This window comes from Mirounga angustirostris, unplaced genomic scaffold (assembly GCF_029215605.1).
Source record: "Mirounga angustirostris isolate CCGP_5_RB_7025 unplaced genomic scaffold, mMirAng1.0.hap1 SCAF_1, whole genome shotgun sequence".
Classification (NCBI taxonomy): Eukaryota; Metazoa; Chordata; class Mammalia; order Carnivora; family Phocidae; genus Mirounga; species Mirounga angustirostris.
Window position 1 is genome coordinate 147,443,325 of NW_026991709.1, and position 22,496 is coordinate 147,465,820.

The 22,496-nt window shown below is 41.0% G+C and overlaps 1 protein-coding gene and 1 long non-coding RNA gene across 4 annotated transcripts; one reads left to right on the forward strand and one right to left on the reverse strand.

The window, feature by feature from the left end:
* Positions 1 to 290: 290 nt before the first annotated feature.
* On the reverse strand, positions 291 to 3,007 carry EIF1B (eukaryotic translation initiation factor 1B). Its single transcript, XM_045904006.3, has 4 exons — positions 2,707 to 3,007; positions 1,637 to 1,800; positions 1,118 to 1,219; positions 291 to 697 (listed from the first exon to the last, which is right to left on the reverse strand). The coding sequence occupies exons 1-4, from the start codon at positions 2,735 to 2,737 to the stop codon at positions 653 to 655; spliced, it is 342 nt and encodes a 113-aa protein (XP_045759962.1). The 5' UTR covers positions 2,738 to 3,007; the 3' UTR covers positions 291 to 652.
* On the forward strand, positions 2,998 to 20,537 carry LOC129045399 (uncharacterized). 3 transcript variants are annotated; one of them, XR_010411059.1, is made up of 4 exons: positions 2,998 to 3,307; positions 3,670 to 3,860; positions 8,121 to 8,191; positions 11,185 to 20,537. It is a non-coding gene; the product is annotated as an uncharacterized LOC129045399 (long non-coding RNA). The 3 variants fall into 3 exon arrangements; XR_010411060.1 differs by having other exon boundaries at positions 2,998 to 3,860; positions 8,121 to 8,221; XR_008505090.2 differs by having other exon boundaries at positions 2,998 to 3,860.
* The last annotated feature ends 1,959 nt before the right edge of the window (positions 20,538 to 22,496 follow it).

A 22,496-nucleotide genomic window follows, 5' to 3' on the forward strand; every position in this document is an offset into this window, starting at 1 on the left:
CCTGGTTCCTATTCTAACCTTTAAGTCAGTAAATGAAGAACACAAGTTATATAACAAACATTCCCCTCCAGCTTTGGGTTTAACAGTAGGTGAAAACTAATTAGAAAGAATACTTGCCATGACCTGAGCTGAAATCAAGAGTTGGACGCTTAACCAACTGAGCCACCCAGGCGCCCCTTAATAAAATAAAAAAATATATAAACACTTGCAGAACGAGAACTCCAACTATGAAAGACAAAATATGTGTATTTACTTGCTTAGATTTGGGAGCCTAATTGCTCACAAAAGGATTCATAGATGTTTCTTTATTGTTAAGCTGCAACATACATGGTTTAATACAACAAAAAAAACATTTAATCAAGTGAAAAATAATAAACTGAACAATAAACAAATAAACACTCAAAACAAAGTATTTTCCATTGGAAACATGTTAAGATGAATACGGGGTTTCGTTACCATCTTACTGCAATTTTTTTATGTGTTACTAGCCTACATACCCCATGTTTTCTGTAATCATGCAGGTGTGAATGGGAGTTTGAATGATTAAATACATGAAAAGTCCGTTTACTGCAGAGAATCATTTCACAAGGCAGCCAAACTGGGTTTAGAGAACAAAATTATTCAAGAAATTCTCCACGTATTTAGGTTCATTTTAGAATCCATGAACCTTAAGCTGTTCCTCCTTGACAATGCCAACCTGCAAAACAAAATGTAACAGAATCACTCTGAGAAATGTATGTTTCACCAAGAAAACATGGAGTGCTGATTATAAAAAGAATCATTGTTAATAGTCTATGGCAACACTGTTACTTGCCCTGTTAAGTGTTAACACTAAACAATTCCACACACACTTACATACCTTGACATGCCCAAAACTCAACTGGCCACGTAGATACAGGAATGATCAGGTCATTCGAATGACAACATAAATGAATAAAGGTTCTACTGACTTCAAAATAAGTACCAACTTTGTATTTCTCTCTCAATTTACCAATTTACCTCATTCATATGATTTTTCTTTTTTTTTTTTCCACTACGGAGGAAATAATTCATGCTGCCCTTGAACACAATTTTGGAAGCAATCTCAAGGTTGTACATAAAGCACCCAAGCACTCACCTCCAAGAGAAACTGGCAAATGTTTTTTCTTTGGTCACCTTGAAGCTGAATAACCTCTCCGTATTCAGGATGTTCAATCACAGTACCATTACAGGCGAATTTCTGGAGAAATATATGTTTAGTTATAACATAACTAAAGTCAGATACAATGAGGTTTTATTTTCACTATAAGACTAATATTGACTCTTTCAGTAGACCTGATCATGTTTAAGAAACAGGTTTTGTCTCCTGTAATACCCAACGCTACCAAATTAATTTGCAAATGAATCAGCAGGAAACATAACGGAAATGATTTTACTTGGAACATCAAGAACTGAGTATTTCACATTTTGTTTGAAAGCCATGAAAATATTATTTTAAAATGGGAGACAACACAAATATCTGGGCGTTAAGAGAATGAACACAGCTTTCTTGGGTCCAACAACATTCACCCACACTAATTAAGAGTCAAGTAAAGGTGTCCTGTTCAGGAGTGCATCAAATAACTACAGTTTAACCTTTTCTTCCCAACACCTTTACCTTTTTGAAAGCTTTCACAAGTTTCTTTTTGTCATAATCATCTGCAATGCCCTGGACAGTCGTCAGTGTCTTTCTGCCGTTCCGTTGCTGGATTCTTATATGAATGTAATCCTCAGTCCCTGCCGGGAGTAAGTCGTCACCCTTAGTTGCATCAGCAAAGGGGTCTGCAAAGGGATACAAAAAATATTCCAAAGCAGAAAAACATCTTTTAGTAAGTAATTTCTAGATGCAGGGCACACTACAGTCTAGACAGTAAAGAAGGTTCTAGTGCCTCTGCTATTTTTGCGGGTGGGGATGGGAGGGCGTAATGGGGGTGGGGTGTTAACAAAACCACCAAGGTACTCTCACAAAAAGAGGAAAAATATAAACAGCTACGTCCACGGACACCGAATAGAAACCGTGTTACAGGTAGATTGGTATCACTGAACGTAGTCCTCTAATGAGAGAAGCGGTTTTGAAAACCGTAATTTTGCAGCTACTATAAAAATGTGCGTCACCTCGATTACATTCTGATGACAACAGAAACATTCAAACGTGTCCACCCCAATCATTTAACCGTAACGGTGCCCTTAACAAGTAAAAAAGAAGAAGATACCTACATATACACATACGCACATAGACGTATCTGTCAAGAGGCGTAATTTTACAAATTACTACGCCAACAGAGAAGCCGGACCGCGGCCCTGTGACAGATCAGAGGCCCGGGTCCGCTTCTTTAACCAAACGCCCGCAAGAGCTGCTCGGAACCCGCTCCGACCACCGATGGACGCCGACCCCCAGCCCCCGGCCCGGCGCCCACTCGCGAGGGAAGGGCAGGTCCAGGAGCGGCGGGCCGGGCTCGCAAAGGCGGCGGCGGCTGGGGCGAGGCGGGAGCCGGGGCAGGGACCGGGCAGGGGGTTCCGCGGGGAGGGAGCGGGGGCCGCGGCCGCCCTCGGGGAGGGGGTCGCCGGGGGCCCAGTCGCCATCTTCTGGGCGCCGAGACAAAGCCCCACTCGGGGTGCGGGAAGGCAGCAGGGGGGCCCTCGGGGCTGCGGCCCGGGCGACGGCGGGTGGGGGCGGCCGGATCTTACCGAAAGATTGGAGGTTCTGGATAGTGGACATGCGATACTAGTGTGAGGCCGGTGAGGGGATAAAATTCCTGCGGGGCCCGCCCGGATCACCGTGTCTGGAGGCTGCAGTGGCGAGAAAACGTAAATAAATAAGGAGACGCTTCGCCCCTGGGTTGGGATTCGGCTGGAGCGGCGGCGGCGGCGGCGGAAGCCGGGAGGAGGCAGGAAGAGGCGAAGGAGGAGGCGGAGGAAGAGGCGGCGGCCACGGAGGCAAAGACGCGAGAGAAGAGGCGGCGCTGTGGCTTCTCCCACAAAATGGCCGACGGAGGCTATTTAGCCGCGCCCGCCGCCCCTCCCTCGTGACCCACCCGCGCCGGGCATCCTGGGACATGTAGTTTCCTGGGGGCGGCAGAGGCCATCCAACCTGGGGCCGGCGGGCTTATGGGACCGCAATTCCCGGCAGGGAGCACGCCCTCCGGCGCCGGTGGCCGGGCGGGGAAGGGTTCAGGGGGCTGCGGAGACGTCCGGACAGAGCCAGCGGGTTTTGGGGACTGTGCGCTCCCCGCGCTCGGGCGCTCTCCTTGACTCCCTTTCTCTCGCCAAACAGCGGCGGCGCCAAGGGGTCAGTATGGGGGGACATTCTTCGTTAGTCCCCGTCGAGGCCTGGGGTAGTATAAGTAAAACCAGGGTGCAGAAGCAAAACAAGTACCCTGGCCCTGGCTTTCGACTCGTCAGCTGCCGCTCATCACCTCCTGCGTCGCAGTACCGTCCCCCCCTCTGACCCCGGCCCCTGGCCCCAGTGGCGCGAGCCACGTTAGTCCCCACGGGGGCTGGAGGTGAGAGGGCCCCCTGACCACCCCCAACCCCCGCCCCGGGTTGGTCTGCCCTCCGAGTCCCGAGCGCGGTGGCTCTCAAACTCCAGCGTGCCTCTCGCGGAGGGCTTGGTAAAACACGGACTGATGGACCTCAGAGCTTCTGTTTCAGGTCTGCGGTGTGACCCGACAATTGGCAAACCTAACAAGCTGCCAGGAGATGCAGGTGCTACTGGTCTGGGAACACACCGCAGAATCACTGCCCCGCTTCACCAGGGCCCGACATCCAGCGGGGGCCGGGATGTGTCGTCCGAACATACCAAAAAACCAGCCTGTCAGCTTGGACACGGAACCTTGAATAGGGTAGGTGCCAGACGTAAATTGAAAGTGAGCTCAGCAAAGAGGTTAACTGATACAGAGTCAGGTACCAGGGCTGTAACATCTTATCGAGAGAGCTACACACAGAAAACAAACCTGAGACTTTGGGAGTGGGTTCACCCAGGCAGGTGCTCAATTATCAAACTTGGTTGGCTTTCTGGAAGGAAAGAGAGAGACTAAAATTTAGGGATTCTTAACTTTTTTTTGTGCCGTGGCAGTCTTGTGAAACCTACGGACCCCTTCTCAGAATAATGCTTTAAGTGCATAACAAAACATGGAGGATTACAAAGCAAACTACTCATACTGAAATTAAAAACAATACGTTGATAACACAGTATCGTTTCTTTGCTAATGCATTAATTAACAAGATCTAGTAGCAGGTCTAACAAGTACTAGAATTTCAAAAAGGTGATGAAAGATATTTTGAGAGACTTGTGACATCAGAAATGTAATATGAAAATACCTATTCTATTAGTGCAAAGTGGCAGGTTCTTCTAATACCGCTGTGGTGTTGCCAGTATTCCTAATGGGGAAATGCTAAATTTTGCTTAGAGGCTAGTGAAAATATTGATGTAATCTTTTTTACTATCCAATTTTTGGGATTCCCCCAACCCTGCAGTTTTATCTATGGACCCGGGGTCTGTAGACCCCAAATTAAGAATACCTGGATTTAATAATCTTTTGTGATTAACAATAATGTTCTTACTGAATGCTTACTATTTGCCTGTTGGACTTACACACAGTATTATTGATCTTCCTAGCCATTCTGTGATATAGTTATAACTCTGTTGAAGATATGTAGAAATGGAGGCTCTCATAGGTTAAATAAATTGCCTTAAAAAATCCAATTCATGGGCACCTGGGTGGCTCAGTTGGTTAAGCGTCTGCCTTTGGCTCAGGTCATGATCTCAGGGTCCTGGGATCGAGTCCCTCATCAGGCTCCCTGCTCAGCGGGGAGTCTGCTTCTCCCTTCTGCCTGCCCCTTCCCCCAGCTCGTGTGCACGCTCTCTCTCTCTCTCTCAAAAATAAATAAATAAAATCTTTTTAAAAAATCCAATTCATAACTCTCAGGAATTTTACTACATTTTTAATCTTCCAATCTTGATGTAAATGAATAATACTTTTTTTTAACCCAAACTTAGGTGTAAGGTGTTAGAGCTGGTTCCAAAACAAGGAGAATCAAGCATTTTTTGTTGTCCATTTGTTGATCACAGCTACGGTGGTTTCTGTTCTTTGGTCTTACAGCTCTACAAGCATGCTTTAAAGTAATTTTTAACACTACTATAGGTGAAGTATAGGATAAACAAAATGCATAGCTGTTTCCTACTAGATGTCCATAACCGTTTTATATTACATTGTTTTTCAGAAGTAGACAAGGGTGGTCCAGTGAAGAATCAGATAACAAAGATACATACAGAAGTTAAAAAAAAAAAAAAAATCCAGTATCTTAGGGATTTCATGGTCATTACCCTTGGGAGGAGAATTCCTTTTTACTTCCTAGTGTTGAATCAGAAACCCCTAGAACCTCAGAAATCTTCAATAAAAGCCAACTATATAGGTTAGATACAATTGTGATTGTTATCTTAAAAATTTTTTGGACTCTCTGGTCATTGGTAGCTTTGTTTTTAGATTGACACTGTTCAATACAGGAGCCACTTGCCCCATGTGGCCACTGAGCACTTGCAGTGTGGCTGGTCCAAATTAATATAGGTTCTGCATATAAAGTACACACTGGCCTTTCAAAGATTTAAATTGTTTCCATTTTATCTGTTTCTTTTTACTTTTTAACATGTGGCCGCTGGAAAATTTAAAATTACATGTGGGCGGCTCACTGTTTCTATTAGACAGGGCTGGTTGAGAGTAAAGGGATTGACCTTATATGCAAAGTTATCAAAAAAGGAATAAACTGAAGCATTTAAAATCTAGTCTTTTTAGTTCTAGTAGTACTAGCCTAGTAGAAGGTGATTATTTCCTGCCTTATTTCAGAAAGGAGCATAGATCACTTGCAGAGAAGAGTAGTATTGACTAAAAGAAGCAGGAAAGAATAGAAAAAAGGTAGAAGAGTTGAAAAATGAAAGCCCCAAAGCTAGAGATAGACCCCAGGTCTGGATCTTAATTTCCTAATGGTTAAGACAAAGAGAAAACCAGCGAGAAAATTCGTATAGCTACAGGATAAAAACATACCGGTTGCGCAGGAGGAATGACTTTGCCTGGCCCTGAGCCACAGGAGCTGTTTTTCTTGGGCCCTCATAAAGGGGACACTGTGATGTAGTGGACAGCATCCCCAGCAGTTTGCCTACCGCGAAGACAATGGTGGGCTTTACGCAGCTGTTTGTTATATCTGCTAGATATGAAAACGTGCTCTCTGGTTAGAGCCTTGGGTCCTCATCCATCCGGCTGTGGCGGGCGGGTGAGAATGTGCCCCTCAGATTTCCTGCTTCAGTGAGCATAATTGATCAACAGCCCCAGCCCCTGCAGCGCAGGCCCGTTCTCCAGATGAGGGACTCAACTGATGGGCGACTTTCATCATGGACTCTCCATGGGCCTGGCTGAACTTTCCCAGCCTTGGGCTGAGATCCAAGATTCTTCTTATTCACCCCTTCTTTCCTCTCTCCTTCACAGGGTCACCTCCTCTGACTCCTTCCTCTTTCCCCCACAGGTGTTCCACCACTAAATCTCCTGCACATCTAAACCCATCTTGATGTCTGCCTCTCAAAGGACCCAAACTGATACACCTAACCCCCTGCTGGGTGGGACACAAGGTTCCACCTCTGCTGTATACTGTTGCACAGAGGCCATAAGAAAGAGCATGAGTTTCAGTCCATCCTTGAGTTTCCAGCTTATGCATGTAGGGTTCCAGCTTGCTTGGATCTTCTCTTCTTTCCCTTACCGTCCCACTGGACTCTTCATCAGATGTGGAGGTACAGTCTTACAGAAGCTGTTTAGTGATCCCTCACAATTACATAAGCCAATTCCCTATAACAAATTCCTTTCCGTATATTTGCATGTGTTCCACAGCGAAGCAGAACCAACAAGAGACATATACAGGTACTATCCCCAGCCCTGTGTGGGTATTGTGTACTGTTCCTCTAACCTTTTGGGTGGTTTCCTTACATTCATCAGTATTGTCCTAAATACTGGAGGAGGACCCAAGAGCTCTTTAGAGATCCCCCTCTCTCTGAAGCTCTTTCCAGTACTCTGTGAACTCTAACTGCCTTGGGCTCTTAACTTTTTCTGCTTAACTTAGGGAGTCTGCTGAGCTCTGCCTGTGTTTTCCTTGAAACTCTTTCAAGGCAGTGAGCTAGGGCAATCGCAGGGCTCACTGCATTTCTTTTCCATTTTCCATCTTTGAGGGATTGCTATCCTTTGATACAGAGTTTCTTGAAAAACTGTTGTTTATACTGTGTCCTGTGTTTTGGTTATTTTAGGTGGAGAATAAATTCAGTAGATTCATTTTGGTTGACAGCAAAAGTCCAGTACATGTATTTTGAATGGATGAATGAGCTTCTCCTTGGCATCCATCCTGAGATTAAACCCTTTGCTATAAATGTGTCTGACATTTGGATGGTGCAGTGACCTTGCCATATGGAGGTGCTACAGTGGTGTAAATGTATGCGTGTACAAATTTTTTATCCACCAATGGTGTAAATTTCTTATAGTACTAAAAACCTGTGCTTCAGAAGACTTTCAGAAATGTGTATTTCTATTTATTTTTTATAAGATTTTATTTATTTGAGAGAGAGAGCACAAGCAGGGGGCAGGGGTAGAGAGGGAGAAGCCGACTCTCCGCTGAGCAGGGAACCCAATGCAGGGCTCAATCCCAGGACCCTGAGATCATGACCTGAGCCGAAGGCAGAAGCTTAACCAACTGAGCCCCCCAGGCGCCCCTGGCTTTTAGAAATGTGTATAAATTATACCTATAAATTATGTTAACTGAATTTCTGTTACATTAGTTTGCCCATCTACCCAATTTTATACTTGAGAACTTGCAAATTTTCTTAGTATATCCAAGTACTGTGTAGGGCATTAAATATACTATGAATATTTGGTAAATATGAGTTGACCCACTTTATGGCTAAAAAGAGGAAACACATTCTGAACTGAGGCGCACAATAAGTGAGCGAAGGGAATTGCTGGTGGTATTTTGTAATCTTCAGCTGTGGGCCAGGAAATGTGCTAAGCACTTTATATTATTTTATGCTCTTCATAATAAAGTGAAATGGGTTTTATTATCCTATGTTACAGGTGAGGAAACTGAGACTCAAGAAGTTTAAACACAGAAAAATGTTTATTACTTCTTCAAGAACGCATAGCCAGTAAGTGGCATAGTCAGAATTTGAACCCAGGTTTGTCTGCCTCCAAATTCCATGCTCTTTCTCCTATATTCTGACTCCTTTATGGAGGTTAGGCGTACAGTTTGAGCCATACCATGTTTATTAGTATTTTTACAGGGAAAGAATAAGCAAATCTGGCCAATTGAAAACATGCAGAACATGGACCGGTGAAGTACGGTTTCCGTGGTTGCTGATAAGTGGCCTAAAATCACTCATGAATGTAGAAGTCACTAACGCTGGCTTAAAGTGTACACCAAAGCTAATTTTTCATGATGCCAGGGTTTTCATTGATAACAAATTAGTTATAAAAACCACAGTGCTCTAACTGATTGGAGATAAAAGAATGATTGGATCTTCCCTTCATCATAACCAAGGTAGTATTTCTCAGTTCCTTAACCTTATCCAGCTTCTGAGACAGTCCTGAGCCTCCTTCCTCCGTGAAGAGTACAAGTGAGTCCATTGACCAGGCGATAGTATCAGTCATTCAGCCTTTGTTGAGTGTCTGCAATGTGCTTCGTGCCCCTGCCAAGTGCTGTGACAAGAGACCTATGTTTGAATCAATTAGGGAGGAATTCAGTATGTGCTGGAGGTCAAGGGTGGCAAATATAAGCCCACTGATTTAAAAAGTGAATTTGTGTCATATTTTGTATAAAATTTATTCTCTTCGGGAAAGTATAATGAATTTCTAGCTTATCTTTACCAAATTTGGAAACACTGGTAGCAATTGCTCTACCTTAGCTGAGGGACAGTTCTTGAATTTGTCACAATACCTTTTATTTCTTATCGTTCCTTTAACATGGAGGCTGAGTGCCTATTGTCTTTGCCATTATCAGTGGCCCAGAAGACCGCCTGACTCGCTAAATGCTGGTGGTCTTGATTGGCAGCCTCTTGCTAGAGGCTTAGAGAAGGCATTATAGAGACTTTTAATGCATTTTCTTTAGTTCGAGCTTCCTGAGAATCAAGGGGTGGTGGGGAAGAAATGGGATGTATTTTAAGATGTAGGACTGATTTTGGAAGAGAGTCTATAGTTGCATATCAAAACTAGATGTTGAAAGGGAAGTATCGGACAGAGGAGTATTTCAGGAAAGAAATCTGTAGAAGGTCAGTAGGAAGAAAATCAGTTACTTCAGTTACAAACAGATACATGGAAGTGGGGCAGCGGGGGGAAGAGGGAGGGAAGGAGGCAGGACAGGGAGGAAAAGGCAGGCAGGATGCTCTGTGGAAAGAATTGCATCCATATGACAACAAAAGCCAAGACACAGTGGACACTTAGCCCAAGTAGAGTTTAGGACCTGGTCAAATAGAGGCCCACCTATTGTTCTAAAAAAGGTAAATTAGCTGTCATATTTCACATGAAAATTCAGATTTCTGTCTGCACTTAAAAAAATCTACATTGACCACTTATCTTTTTTTTTAATTTTTTATTGTTATGTTAATCACCATACATTACATCATTAGTTTTAGGAGTAGTGTTCCATGATTCATTGTTTATGCATAACACCCAGTGCTCCATGCAGAACGTGCCCTCTTTAATACCCATCACCAGACTAACCCATCTTCCCACCCCCTCCCCTCTAGAACCCTCAGTTTGTTTTTCAGAGTCCATCATCTCTCATGGTTCGTCTCCCCCTCTGATTTCCCCCCCTTCATTCTTCCCCTCCTGCTATCTTCTTCTTTTTTTTTTCTTAACATATATTACATTATTTGTTTCAGAGGTACAGATCTGACATTCAATAGTCTTACACAATTCTCAGCGCTTACCAGAGCACATACCCTCCCCAGTGTCTATCACCCAGTCACCCCATCCCTCCCACCCCACCCCCCACTCCAGCAACCCTCAGTTTGTTTCCTGAGATTAAGAATTCCTCATATCAGTGAGGTCATATGATACATGCATTGACCGCTTATCTTAAAAGAAAAATCAGTCAAGGCTGCTCTGTAGATATTTCACTTCTGATTGCCCAGGCAGTGGGACGATGATGTGAATGGAATTATGATGAAAAAAAAAAAAAACCAAACAATGAGTTAAGAAAATATTAAAAAAAAAAAAAAAAGAGGTAGAGCCATACGTGACCTGGATTGTTTCACCTTAGGGGACATTTTTGGGAAAAGTTAGTGCCAAGTGAAAGGGCAGAGTCATGAAGGAAGGAATTCGTGTCTCGTATTAAAAAGTTAAATTGAACCGTTTTGGCTGGAGAGAGCATCTGGTGGTACTGAATTTTTGGCTCCTCTTCTGAGTTGGGTTAGTCCAGCATACCTAATACATCAGCAGTTGCTGTTCTCTGTGTTAATCTTCTGTGCCCTGGGATTTGGGCAGAGATTGTGGGTTGCCACTTGATATCCATCCTCTCCTTTCTTAGTAAAACAGAGCTCCAGCTTTATTCTGGGCTGCAATGTGCCTGGCTGGAAGAACGTACTGCGTTTCAGTCTTTCTTGCTGGATGTGGCCAATGCAACATAGGCAGAAATGTTGAGGGGGCTTTCCAAAAGATCACTTAAAGGAAGCCGACTCGGTTCCGGAGTGTCCATTTCCTCCCCTTTCCACTTCCTCCCTGCTGCCTAGGAAGGAGACGGGCTGCTGGAAGTGCCACAGCCATCTTGTGTGATGAGCTGACCTTGCCATATGGATGGACTGCAGCTGGTGGCGCAGAATGATAGAGGGAGCCTGGGGCCACGGACTGCCCCTCTCTGGTCTTGTTACCTGACGCAAGGAACTCCATGTGCTTAAGCCTCTGCTATTTTGGGTTTTCAGTTAAATGAAGTGGAACCCAGCCTGAAGAGTGTTCCCATGAATGGGAACCCCAGGACTCAGGGAAGCTGGGCACGCACTTTCCTCGTGCCCCTGTCAGTGCTGTCTGTGGCCTGGGTTATGCCTTTGGTGCTGTGATCCAGGAGAGTTGGGCCTGCTACAACGTGGGTGCTAGGAGGATGTGCTAGAAACAAACTGATGGTACCTTGTGTCCCCTCTCCCTTCAGAGGCCACGTGGCAGGGCAGATGTCCATCAACTGCCTTGGGCTGATCACATATTCGCAATAAACAACGGGGACCGGCGGGGCCTATGGAAGTTTTAAAGGGAAGACTTGATCACATTTCACCTTGTTTACTGTCTGCCTTGTAAACAACACACCTGGACTCTCACCCTGAAACTGGAAGCGGAGTTCCTAAAGTTCAAGTTTAAAAAGTCTGAAATCCAATCAACATTCTTTGGCTTTTTATAATTTGGTTATATATGTTAGAGGGTTGACATCCAGCTGATGTCCACAACTGCATGCATACATGTTAAATTATTAAACTACTTTCATGCCGGTTGGCAAATAGGTACTGCCCAGCCTTCTCAGCACCTACTTCTAATTTGGACCTCTTAGACCACTGCCTGAACAAGCAGCTGAAAGGCAGATGCCTGGCAGCAGGGCCTTCCTGGATCTGGTCATGATCCACTTTTAAAATTAGGCGTTTGAGCTCACAGTGTTCATTTTCCCAGCAATGTGTTTATTGCTGCCCAATTTTTGTCAGTGGTTTGACGGAAACGCGGTGGAGGGTGATGTTCTAGATTTTCCAGAGTCCAACCCTGGATCAAATCAGGTCAGCAGAGGAACTGAGAATGTGTATTTCATTTCAGTTTGTTCCTGCCACCTGCCACCCTCTCGAGAACTGGTCTTGCTGAGTTGTGTGTGGGGGTGATGTCATCAGCCTGTGCTGAGAGCCAGGGGAGGAAATGGCAGAAATGACACTCACTGTCGTCTGTCTTACAGAATGTTGTCAACCTGTGTTGCTTTGTATCACAGTGTCTATTTAGAAGAATCCTCAGAGACTTGCCTAACTGGTCTTAGAAGCAAAAACAGTTATATTACTCCTGGAAAGCTGTTCTTTTTCATCTGAGAAACCTGTCCGTCAGTGTCCAGTTTTCTTTTCTCCCTGTCTTTGTAAGTGTACTTACAATCATTCTGGAATGAAGCAAAGAAACAAAGGAAGGAAGGAAGGGAGCAAATACTTCAAGTTATGAAAAATCGAAGCAGATAGATGATCAAAGGAACCCAAATACACAGGCATTTTGTGTTTTTTTTCCTCAGCGAAATTTCAACATTAACTTATCACAGATTTATACTGAGTAATAATTATGTACTTTGCTTTTCAAAGCTCTGAAGTACAAATACTAAGTACCTGAAGAGGATATTCTCTTTAAGTGCCAAGTCTACAGACTTCTAAGCTCTTTTTTTTTTTTTTTTTAAGATTTTATTTGTTTATTTGACAGAGAGAGAGAGACAGGGAGAGAGGGAACACAAGCAGGGGGAGTGGGAGAGGGAGAAGCAGGTTTCCCGCAGAGCAGGGAGCCCAATGCAGGGCTCAATTCCAGGACCCTGGGATCGTGACCTGAGCCAAAGGCAGATACTCAACAACTGAGCCACCCAGGCACCCCCTAACCTCTTCTTACCACCATGTTTTTAGAAATACCCAGCACAGTTAGGGCTTTGTAGAATGATATTTGGACACTTGGCTTTCATTCAAAGGTAGGCATAATAAAAATGTCTTTGTAGGCTTTGTCCCGATTTGCCTTTTGCCAAACAGGGAAAGTCTGTTGTTCATAAGTTCCATAAACATGTAATCTAGGCATACCCAAGCACTGTGTCTTCTGAGATTACGGTTTCTTTTTTTCCTTTTGTTAATAAACTAATTCAAGTCTCATCCCACGTAATTGTGGGCCATCCTGTACCCTACCTACGATTTCCAAGGATTCTCCAGAGGACTGCATTCTTTTGATCCTCTCCTACTTTCAATTCTTACTCTGGTTGAATTCTTTGCCCCAAAGAATTCTTTGCTTCTCCTCCCTTACTTCCCTAAACATTGCTAACACAGGGTTATAGTGTGTAGCACTTTTATGGAAAAATTGGAGAGAACCCAAGAGGCACACAGGCTGGGGATCAACTTCCAAGTTCAGGGTTAGGTATGGTTGCCTCCCCCTGAGACTCCTCCCCCTGTCATGTCACTCTTCCTCTCCCTGTGTTCTGGGCAAGGAAGCCACTCACCAGGAGAAGATGAACATTTTCTAGTACCTTATCCTGCAGAGCATTTTAACTGCCTCCCTCAGACCCCTGCCTATTTCAGCAGAGAGGCCTTTCTATGCTGGAGTCTCCTATTACATAGTGGCAACAATAGCAAAGAATGGCAATGTTGTATATTATATTTTGCATTAAGTTCTGGAAAAGCAAATTCTTGGGCAGCATTCTCCCTTCACCAAGCAGGACCCATGTGTTCTGGGGACCTTCTGGTTTGTGGGGAGAAATCTGGAATCTGTAGTATATTAGACACTTTTTCCAGGTATTTTTGGGCTGTTAGTAGGGTAGCTAATCAAAAAAGTCTGGTAAAGATCTATAGCAGTGATAGACATACTATGTTTTGTATTTTACTAAAATACAGAATTTGATAATCTTGCAAATTGGGCTAAGGCCTTTTTTTGATTATTGGCTTACTAATTGGAGTTCCCTGGTATCACATTCTACCTATAATACATTGGTTACAGTGTCCTGTTTTTGTGTATTTATTTATTAAGATCTATTATTTATTTATTTTAGAAAGAGAGATACTGTTGTGGGGGAGGGGCAGAGGGAGAAGTAGCGAGAGTTTTAAGTAGACTCACCGCTGAGCAGGGAGCCAGGCGAGGTGAGGCTTAACCTCATGACCCTGACAAGGTCATGAGCCAAAACCAAGAGTCAGACACATAACTGACTGTGCCACCAAGGCACCCTTGGTTTTGTGTATTTAAAATAAGAGTTTTTTTCAAGCTGTCAGTGCAAAATATATCTAGATTTTTATGGCTACTTCCTGCCAATATTTGTTGGCTTTATTTGCACTTTTCTTGACCAAAATTCTCTTAGCAGTTTGCTTTTATCTAATTTTTCCAAAGTAGTCAATATATTTCTCCTAGAAGTGACAACCGTATTTCTTTTTGCGCTCATTTAATCAGTTTCATTTTATTGGAATTAAATAATTACAGTAACGTAAAATTGCACGCACAGATTTGGGAGCAAACATAACTGACTCCTGGTAAGCATGTGTTTCACGTGGTGGAGGCAAGGTGTGTCAGGGCCAGACTAGGCAGCAGCATCGGGGCAGGGGGACATTCTACAGAAGGAAGGTGGTGATTGGCTTGGAGCGTTGGTTAGTGAGGGTCCATTATGGGAGCTTCTCTCTGAGTAGATTAATATTAATAGCCAAAGGCCCAAGGGCTACCTCTGTCTACCAGGTATATGACTTCATGGATGTAACATCATCTCTCTAAATCTCAATTTCATTTGTAAATTATGGAAGAAAAAAAAGAATGCCAAACCTACCTGCTAGGAAGATCAAATGAAATAATGTATGTAAAGCTCTTTAGAAATAGTAAAATGCTGTAAAAAACAAAAATGTTTTTGTTACTATAGGTTTTTGTTTTTGTTTTTTCATTCACAGTATTTGATAGCTATGGGGAAATATTTGTTTGGACTCTCTCCTACCTTTCCTTTGTTTATGATGATTGATATTCTTGATTTTTAGCTTAACTGGAGCCATATGTGATGTGGAGAGGCTAAGTCCCCTGTAAATTGTTGTCCTGATAATGAGTTGAATTTTCCCAAATATAAATAACAGCCTTTCCGGATTTCCATTTAAGAAATAAGTTTGGTTCCAGTTAGAAACCAAGACATGTGATGGTTCATCTGGCAATGTTAAGGCCCCCAGACAGAAGCAAGACTTGTTCCCTATACTATACATATATTTCAATGTTTGAAACTTAAGACTCTGATGGTATTATCTAAGCAAACAACCATTCTGGCTAAAAATGTCCAAACCAGAGAGTTTTTATATATATATTATTTCATTAAATGAAGGTAAATAAAGTAGGTGTTATTATCTTATGTTTACATAGCAGGAAGTTAAGGCTACGAGGGGTTAAGAATCTTGCTCACACTCACATAGCATGTAGTAAGTGTTTGGGCTGAGCCTTGAATCCAGGGCTTCCAGTCCAAATCTCATGATGTCTTGTATGTAAACTCTCTCATACAGAAATTGGATAAATATACCTAAATGATTCACAGACTGGAGCAAACAGAAATAATTACAGAGTGTCTGAAAAGTCAAAAAACATAAGGATGAATTCATTTTTAGAAGCACATTTTTAGAAGTATTAATTACATTTTCAAATAATATACTCTTAGGATATTTTTTCAACTCCCAGAAAATATTTCAGGTGAAATACCTCTAAGCCTAAAGCAATAGGTCCAATCTATTTTTTATTCTGAAAAAGTACAATGAATATACTGTTTATGTTTCTAGACCTTTTGGACACCCTGTTGTGTCCAGGTCAGTTAGAAAAATTAGTAAAAAATCTCAACTTACTATTATGAGTGTCTGATGGTTGTATTAGCAACAAGTGATATAAATGAAATACTTGAAACATTATTAAGTGAGAACAATTTAATTCTTTTATTTATCACTGAAAATAGTAGAATTCTATTACAGCAGAACTCATTATTATGAATATTTGCATAGGCCAAAAATAAAAGCATGTCTCTAGAAACCTACTTAATCTACAATAGGAACTTGAATGACACAGGTCATTAAAAGTAATCATGATAATACAAAGTTATACAATCTTTAAAAAGAAAGGGATAGTAATTGGCTCAGGGTGGCTAACTCAGCAACTTTACCATCAAAAAGTCCCTGATGATGTCAGACAAGATATATTTTGAGGCAGAGTAAGTCTAGCACCGGACAAGAAGGTATACCATCTATGGATTAGACAGTTCCTTCCTCTGAAGGAAAAACAGATGGAAATCAATTGATGGAATAAGCTGCATGTTTAAATAGTGGCACTACTGGATTCTCAAAGATCATGGAATACTTTCAAACTTTGGAGATTTTGAACCCAAAGTCTTATATTTAAGTAAAAGAATATGCAAGAAAGAAGGCAAAATAAAGGCCTTTAAAGCATTTTTAAAGCATTCAAGACCTGAGAAAGTTTTCTTCCATAGGCAATATTGATGACACAGTCCAGAAAAATTAAAAGCCCAAAGAAAAGAAAGAAATGGGACAAAAGAAATATAAGTATATAAAGAAACCAATAAAAATTTTGGTTGTGTCTAAATAATATTGGTATGTAATGAGAGTGAAATATTTTATGGGTAATTTCTAGAAGAATAGAAATTTAATGCACTTTTTAATCCAATAAAAGGCAGGAAAAAGGATAAAAGCAAGAAGAAGTCGTGTAGCAAATTAAAAACATTAAATTGTAATGAAGTAGAAAGTACATAATTATCAGTAATCACAAAAAATATGAACGTTATATTTTTCAGTTATAATACCTTAATTAAAACCTCTGGTTTCAATTAAATTAAATTAAAAAGGGTTGCAAAGGGGTGCCTGGGTGGCTCAGTGGGTTAAGCTTCCTAATCCTGATTTTGGCTCAGGTCATGATCTCAGGGTTGTGAGACTGAGCCACAAGTTGGGCTCCCCTCTCAGCAGTGCAGTCTGCTTGAGATTCTCTCTCTTGTTCTCCTTCTGCCCCTCCTCCCTGCATTCTCTCTCTCCCCTTAAAATAAATTAATAATAATAATAATAACTAAAAATAATAAAATAAATATTTTTAAAAATGTTTGCAAAACTTTAGCTTCTATTTATGACATATTTAGGGTCAAATGATAAAGAGAGATTGAAAAAGTTATTGCAAGCAACTGCTAATTGAAAAGTAGGGTATAGGGCACCTGGGTGGCTTAGTTGGTTAAGTGACTGCCTTCGGCTCAGGTCATGATCCTGGAGTCCTGGGATTGAGTCCCACATGGGGCTCCCTGCTTAGCAGGGAGTCTGCTTCTCTCTCTGACCCTCCCCCCTCTTGTGCTGTCTCTCTCTCATTCTCTCTCTCTCAAATAAATAAATAAAATCTTAAAAAAAAAAAAGAATTCCCTGATGTTTAAAAAAAAAAAAGAAAAGTAGAATGTAATAATGTTATCAGGAAAAATGAATTCAAGAAGCATCATATTAAATGAATTCAAGAAGAATCATATTAAACAGAACAAAGAAGAATAGTTCATATGGATTCAAATTATATCAAGCCACAAATGAGTCATAAACTTTTATATCCCTAATAACTTGGCAAAATGCACATAGAGCAAAAGGGGAGAAAAATATGGAGAAATTGATAAATTTGCAGTCTTAATGAGATATAGAAATGCATCTACTTCAAAAATGGACAGATAAACAAAAATTAAGTAAAGATATAACTGATTTTAGTAGTATAATTAACACATTTGGCCCAAAAGGCATGTGTAAAACTTTGCACCTGATGTAAAGCGTACTAATTGTTTTCAAACACCTATGGCATGTTTATAAAAATCTATCATATGTATCTCATAAAAAGACTCTCCACAAAATTTAAAATATAGAAATCATATAGGGTATATTATTTGACCAAAAATCAAAATTCACAAAAGAAGGTAGCCAAAACAAACTATTTACTTAGAATTTTTTTTTATTATGGTATGTTCGTCACCACACAGTACTTCATTAGTTTTTGATGGAGTGTTCCATGATTCATTATTTGCATGTAACACCCAGTGCTCATTGTAATACGTGCCCTCCTTAATACCCATCACCGGGCTAACCCATCCCCCCACCCCCCTCCCCTCTGAATCCCTCAGTTTGTTTCCCGGAGTTCATAGTTTCTCTTGGTTCATCTCCCCCTCTGATTTCCCCACCTTCATTTTTCCCTTCCTTCTCCTAATGTCCTCCATGATATTCCTTATGTTCCACATATAAGTGAAACCATATGATAATTGTCTTTCTCTGCTTGACTTATTTCACTTAGCATAATCCCCTCCAGTTTCATCCATGTCAATGCAAATGGTGGATATTCATCCTTTCTGATGGCTGAGTAATATTCCATTGTATATATGGACCGCATCTTTATCCATTCATCTGTTGAAGGGCTTCTTGGCTCCTTCCACAGTTTGGCTATTGTGGACATTGCTGCTATGAACATTGGGGTGTTACTTGGAAATTTTAAAAAGCATATACTTCTAATTAATTCTTGGACGAAATAGGAAATCAAAATTGAATTTATAAATTATTAAAGAATTGATTTTTAAAGCAATATACATCCAAACTTAGGGAATATAGCTAAAGCAGCATTAGGGAAAATGTGTAGCATTACTCATACTTATGAGAGAACATGGCAAATAAATGGACTATATTTTCAACTCAAGTGCTAGAAAAAGAACAAAATAAGTCCAAAAATTTGGGGGGAACCCCAAAATAATAAAGAGAAAAGCAAAAGTTAATAAGTTAGGAAAAACAAGAGTAGTTGATTGGTATAACTTATTGATCAGTAAGAAGCCAAATTTTGGTTCTTTTAAAAAACTTTTAAAATAGACAAACACTTGGCAGTTGTAATCAAGAAAAAGGGAGGGAGCATCTGAGTGGCTTATTCAGTTAAGCAGTTAAACATCTGCCTTTAGCTCAGGTCATGATCTCAGGGTCCTGGGATGTAGCCCTGCATCAGGCTCCCTGCTCAGTGGGGAGTCTGCTTCTCCCTCTCCCTCTGCTTCTCCCCCTACTTGTGTTCCCTCCCTCTCTCTCTCAAAAATAAAATCTTAAAAAAAAAAAGAAAGAAAAAGGGAGAAGCTTTATAAAGATAACCTTGATAATAAGGAAGAGATGTAACTACAGATACAGATAACTTAAAAAATTATGAGAATTCTGTGCTTGTCTTTATAGGAATAAATGTAAAAGTCTAAATGCAAGGATGATTTCCCATAAATCCCTATAATTGGTTTATAAGAATTTAGAAGGTAGAATATATCTTTTCCTAAAAAAGGAACCTAGCCCAAATAGTTTTGAATAGTCAAGTTCATTACACATCAAAATTCCCATGTTACATAAAATGTCAAAAGCATAGAAAAAGATAGAAATCTTCGTAACTTATTTTAGAACTCCAAAAGCAAAGATGATGTAAAAGAAATAGTTTATAATAGCATCAAAACTAATAAAATACTTAGCAATAAATTTAACAAAATAAGAGCAAAATTTGTACTTTTAGAACGATGTAACATTCTTGAAGGACGTTAAGTATTAAATGGAGAAACATCTTATGCTCATGGATCAAAAGACTTAATATTGTTAAGGTGGTAATCTACTCCCAAACTAATCTACAGATTCAACACAATACCCATTAAAGTTCCAGTGGGCTTCTTTGCAAAAATTGAAAAGCTGATCCTAAAATTCATATGGAAATTTAAAAATTCATATTTAAGAAATGTAAGTAGCTAAAACAATCTTGAAAAAGAACAGCAAAGTTGGAAGATTCATACTCCTGATTTTAAATTTACTCCAAAACTACAGTAGTCAGGACAATGTGGTACTGGCATAGGATAGACATCTAGGTCAGTGGACTGGAACTCAGAGCTCAGAAAAAAACCCCTTAAATTGGGGCTCCTGGGTGGCTCAGTCAGTGGTTAAGCGTCTGCCTTCCACTCAGGTCGTGACCCCAGGGTCCTGGGATCAAGCCCCACGTCGGGCTCCTTGCTCAGCAGGAAGCCTGCTTCTCCCTCTCCCGCTCCCCGTGCTTATGCTTGTGCTCTCTCTCTCTCTGTCAAATAAATAAAATCTTAAAAAAAAAAACCCCCAAACCCTTAAATTTATGGTCGATTGATTTTTTGACAATGGTGACAAGACAATTCAATGGAGGAAAGAATAGTTTTTTCAAACTATTTGTGTTGGGACAACTGGATATTCACATGCAAAAGAATGAAGTTAAACTCTTAACTCACATTATACACAAAAATCAATTCAAAATGGACCATAAAGCTAAAGATAAGAGCTAAAACTAGAACATTCCTAGAAGAAAGCATAAGTGTATATGTTCATAGCATTGGATTAGGCAATGGTTTCTTTTTTTTTTTTTTTTAAGATTTTATTTATTTATTTGACCCAGAGAGAGAGAGAGTGAGAGCAGGAACACAAGCAGGGGGAGTGGGTGAGGGAGAAGCAGGCTTCCCGCTGAGCAGGCGGCCCAATGTGGGGCTCGATCCCAGGACCCTGGGATCATGACCTGAGCCGAAGGCAGATGCTTAACGACTGAGCCACCCAGGCGCCCCTAGGAAATGGTTTCTTGGGTATGACACAAAAGCACAAATAATGAAAGAAGAAAAGATAAATTGGGCTTCATCAAAATTAAAAAAACTTTTGGGCTTGAAAGGACACCATCAAGAAAGTGAAATGGTAGGTAACCCACAAATTGGAAGAAACTATTTGCAAATCATATATACCTGATAAGAGAGTTGTATCCAGAATACATAAGGAACTCTTACAACCCAATAGTAAAAATAATAAAAAATAATTCAATTAAAAATAAGCAAAGGATTTGAATAGACATTTCTCCGGAAAAGATACACACAGATGGCGAGTAAGCACATGAAAAAGGTGCTCAACATCGTTAACCATCAGGGAAATGCAAATCAAAACCACAGTGAGATACCATTTCACACCCACTAGGATGTTTACAATCAAAAGGAGAGATACTAGTGTTGATGAGAATGTGGAGAAATTGAACCTTTCATACATTGCTTGTAGGAATGTGGAATGTCTTTTAGAAAACAACCTGGGGCGTGCCTGGGTGGCTCAGTAGGTTAAGCACCTGCCCCCGGCTCAGGTCATGATCTCAGGGTCCTGGGATTGAGCCCCACGTCGGGCTCTCTGCTCAGTGGGGAGTCTGCTTCTCTCTCTCTCAAATAAATAAAAAAAATCTTAAAAGAACCTGGTAGTTCCTCAAAAGGTTAAACACAGATTTGTAATATGACCCAGCTATTCTGCTCCAAGGTATATACCCAAGAGAAATGAAAACCTATATACTCACAAAAATTTGTATGTTCATAACAGCATATTCATAAGAATCATAAAGCAGAAATCACCCAAATGTCCATCAACTAATGAATGAATAAGCAACATGTGGTATATCCATGGATATTCAGCCATAACAGGAAGGATACATGCTACACCATGGATGAACTTTGAAAAATTATGCTCAATGAAAGACACCAATCACAAAAGACCACATATTATATGATCCCATTTATGTGAATTGTCCAGAATTGTCCAGTCTATAGAGATAGAAAGTAGTCTAGTGGTTGTCTAGGGTTAGGGGGACATGTGAGGGAAGATGGGTGGCTGCTGTTAATGGGTTTCTTTTTTGGGTGATGAGAATGTTCTAAAATTAATTGTGATGGTTATATGAAATCTGTAAATACACTAAAAACCATTGAATTCTACACTTTAAATGGGTGAATTCTATGGTATATGAATCTCAACAAAACTGTTAAAAGTATTCAAAAAAAAGTGAAAACCAGTTTTTCCTATTCACTGTCAATATATTAAATAAAATACTAGTAAACCAAGTCAGCACTATATAAAAAGAATATTATTAACCCAGACATGCTAGGGTAATCAATCATAAGTAAATATATTATTATAATTGCAGTAGAAGATTCGGCATTTAATATATAAGGATTTAAATACAGTATTTTGCCATTTTGGAGGAGGAGCAAAGAGAAGTGTTTACCAACCCTCCACACTGCAAATTTTTTTTTAAATAAAGATTTTATTTATTTGAGAGAGAGAGTGCGCACAAGCTGGGGGGAGAGGCAGAGGGAGAGGGAGAAGCAGGCTCCCCACTGAGCAGGGAGTCCGTTGCGGGGCTCAGACCGAGGACCCCAAGATCATGACCTAAGCTGAAGGCAGACACTTAACCAGCTGAGCCACCCAGGCATCCCCACATTGCAAGTTTTTAACACATTATAATGACAGGCTTTTAAACATAAACATAACCAAGACCACCAGTGGGAGTTGCCTTTTAGTTAGTAAGGTTGGAGGGGCTTTGGGATGCTCAGCAGGGGAATGGAGACTTGGTGATACTCAAGTGGAGGACATGGAGACCCACATCTCTCAGATGGAGGAGATGAGACCCCTGACAGCACGGGAAAGAAAGGTCAACATCATAGGTACAAGTCAGCTAACTTCAAAAAGGCTCTTTGGAAAGTGATACTGATAATATACATTTGGAAAGTGGCGTAGAGGCTTTAGCTTCTAGTTAAGGATAAGATGCACTATTATGTGAAAGGACTGATCCCTCTCTTCCCCAACACACTGACAAATTAAGTAATCCAAACTCTGTGGTCCTCTCAATAAGGTGAAATAAAAAGTGATTTTAATCAATCACTTTGTTCTGCTCTCCGAGGACAGCATGTCCCCCAGCCCCGGCCTTTGT

Coding starts and splice junctions, on each gene's coding strand:
- EIF1B (XM_045904006.3), bottom strand. CDS start 2,737: ATGTCCACTATCCAGAACCTCCAATCTTTCG. Junction 1,801..2,706: donor CCAGAACCTCCAATCTTTCG/GTAAGATCCGGC, acceptor ATCCCTTTGCAG/ACCCCTTTGCTGATGCAACT. Junction 698..1,117: donor TTTGCCAGTTTCTCTTGGAG/GTGAGTGCTTGG, acceptor TTTGTTTTGCAG/GTTGGCATTGTCAAGGAGGA.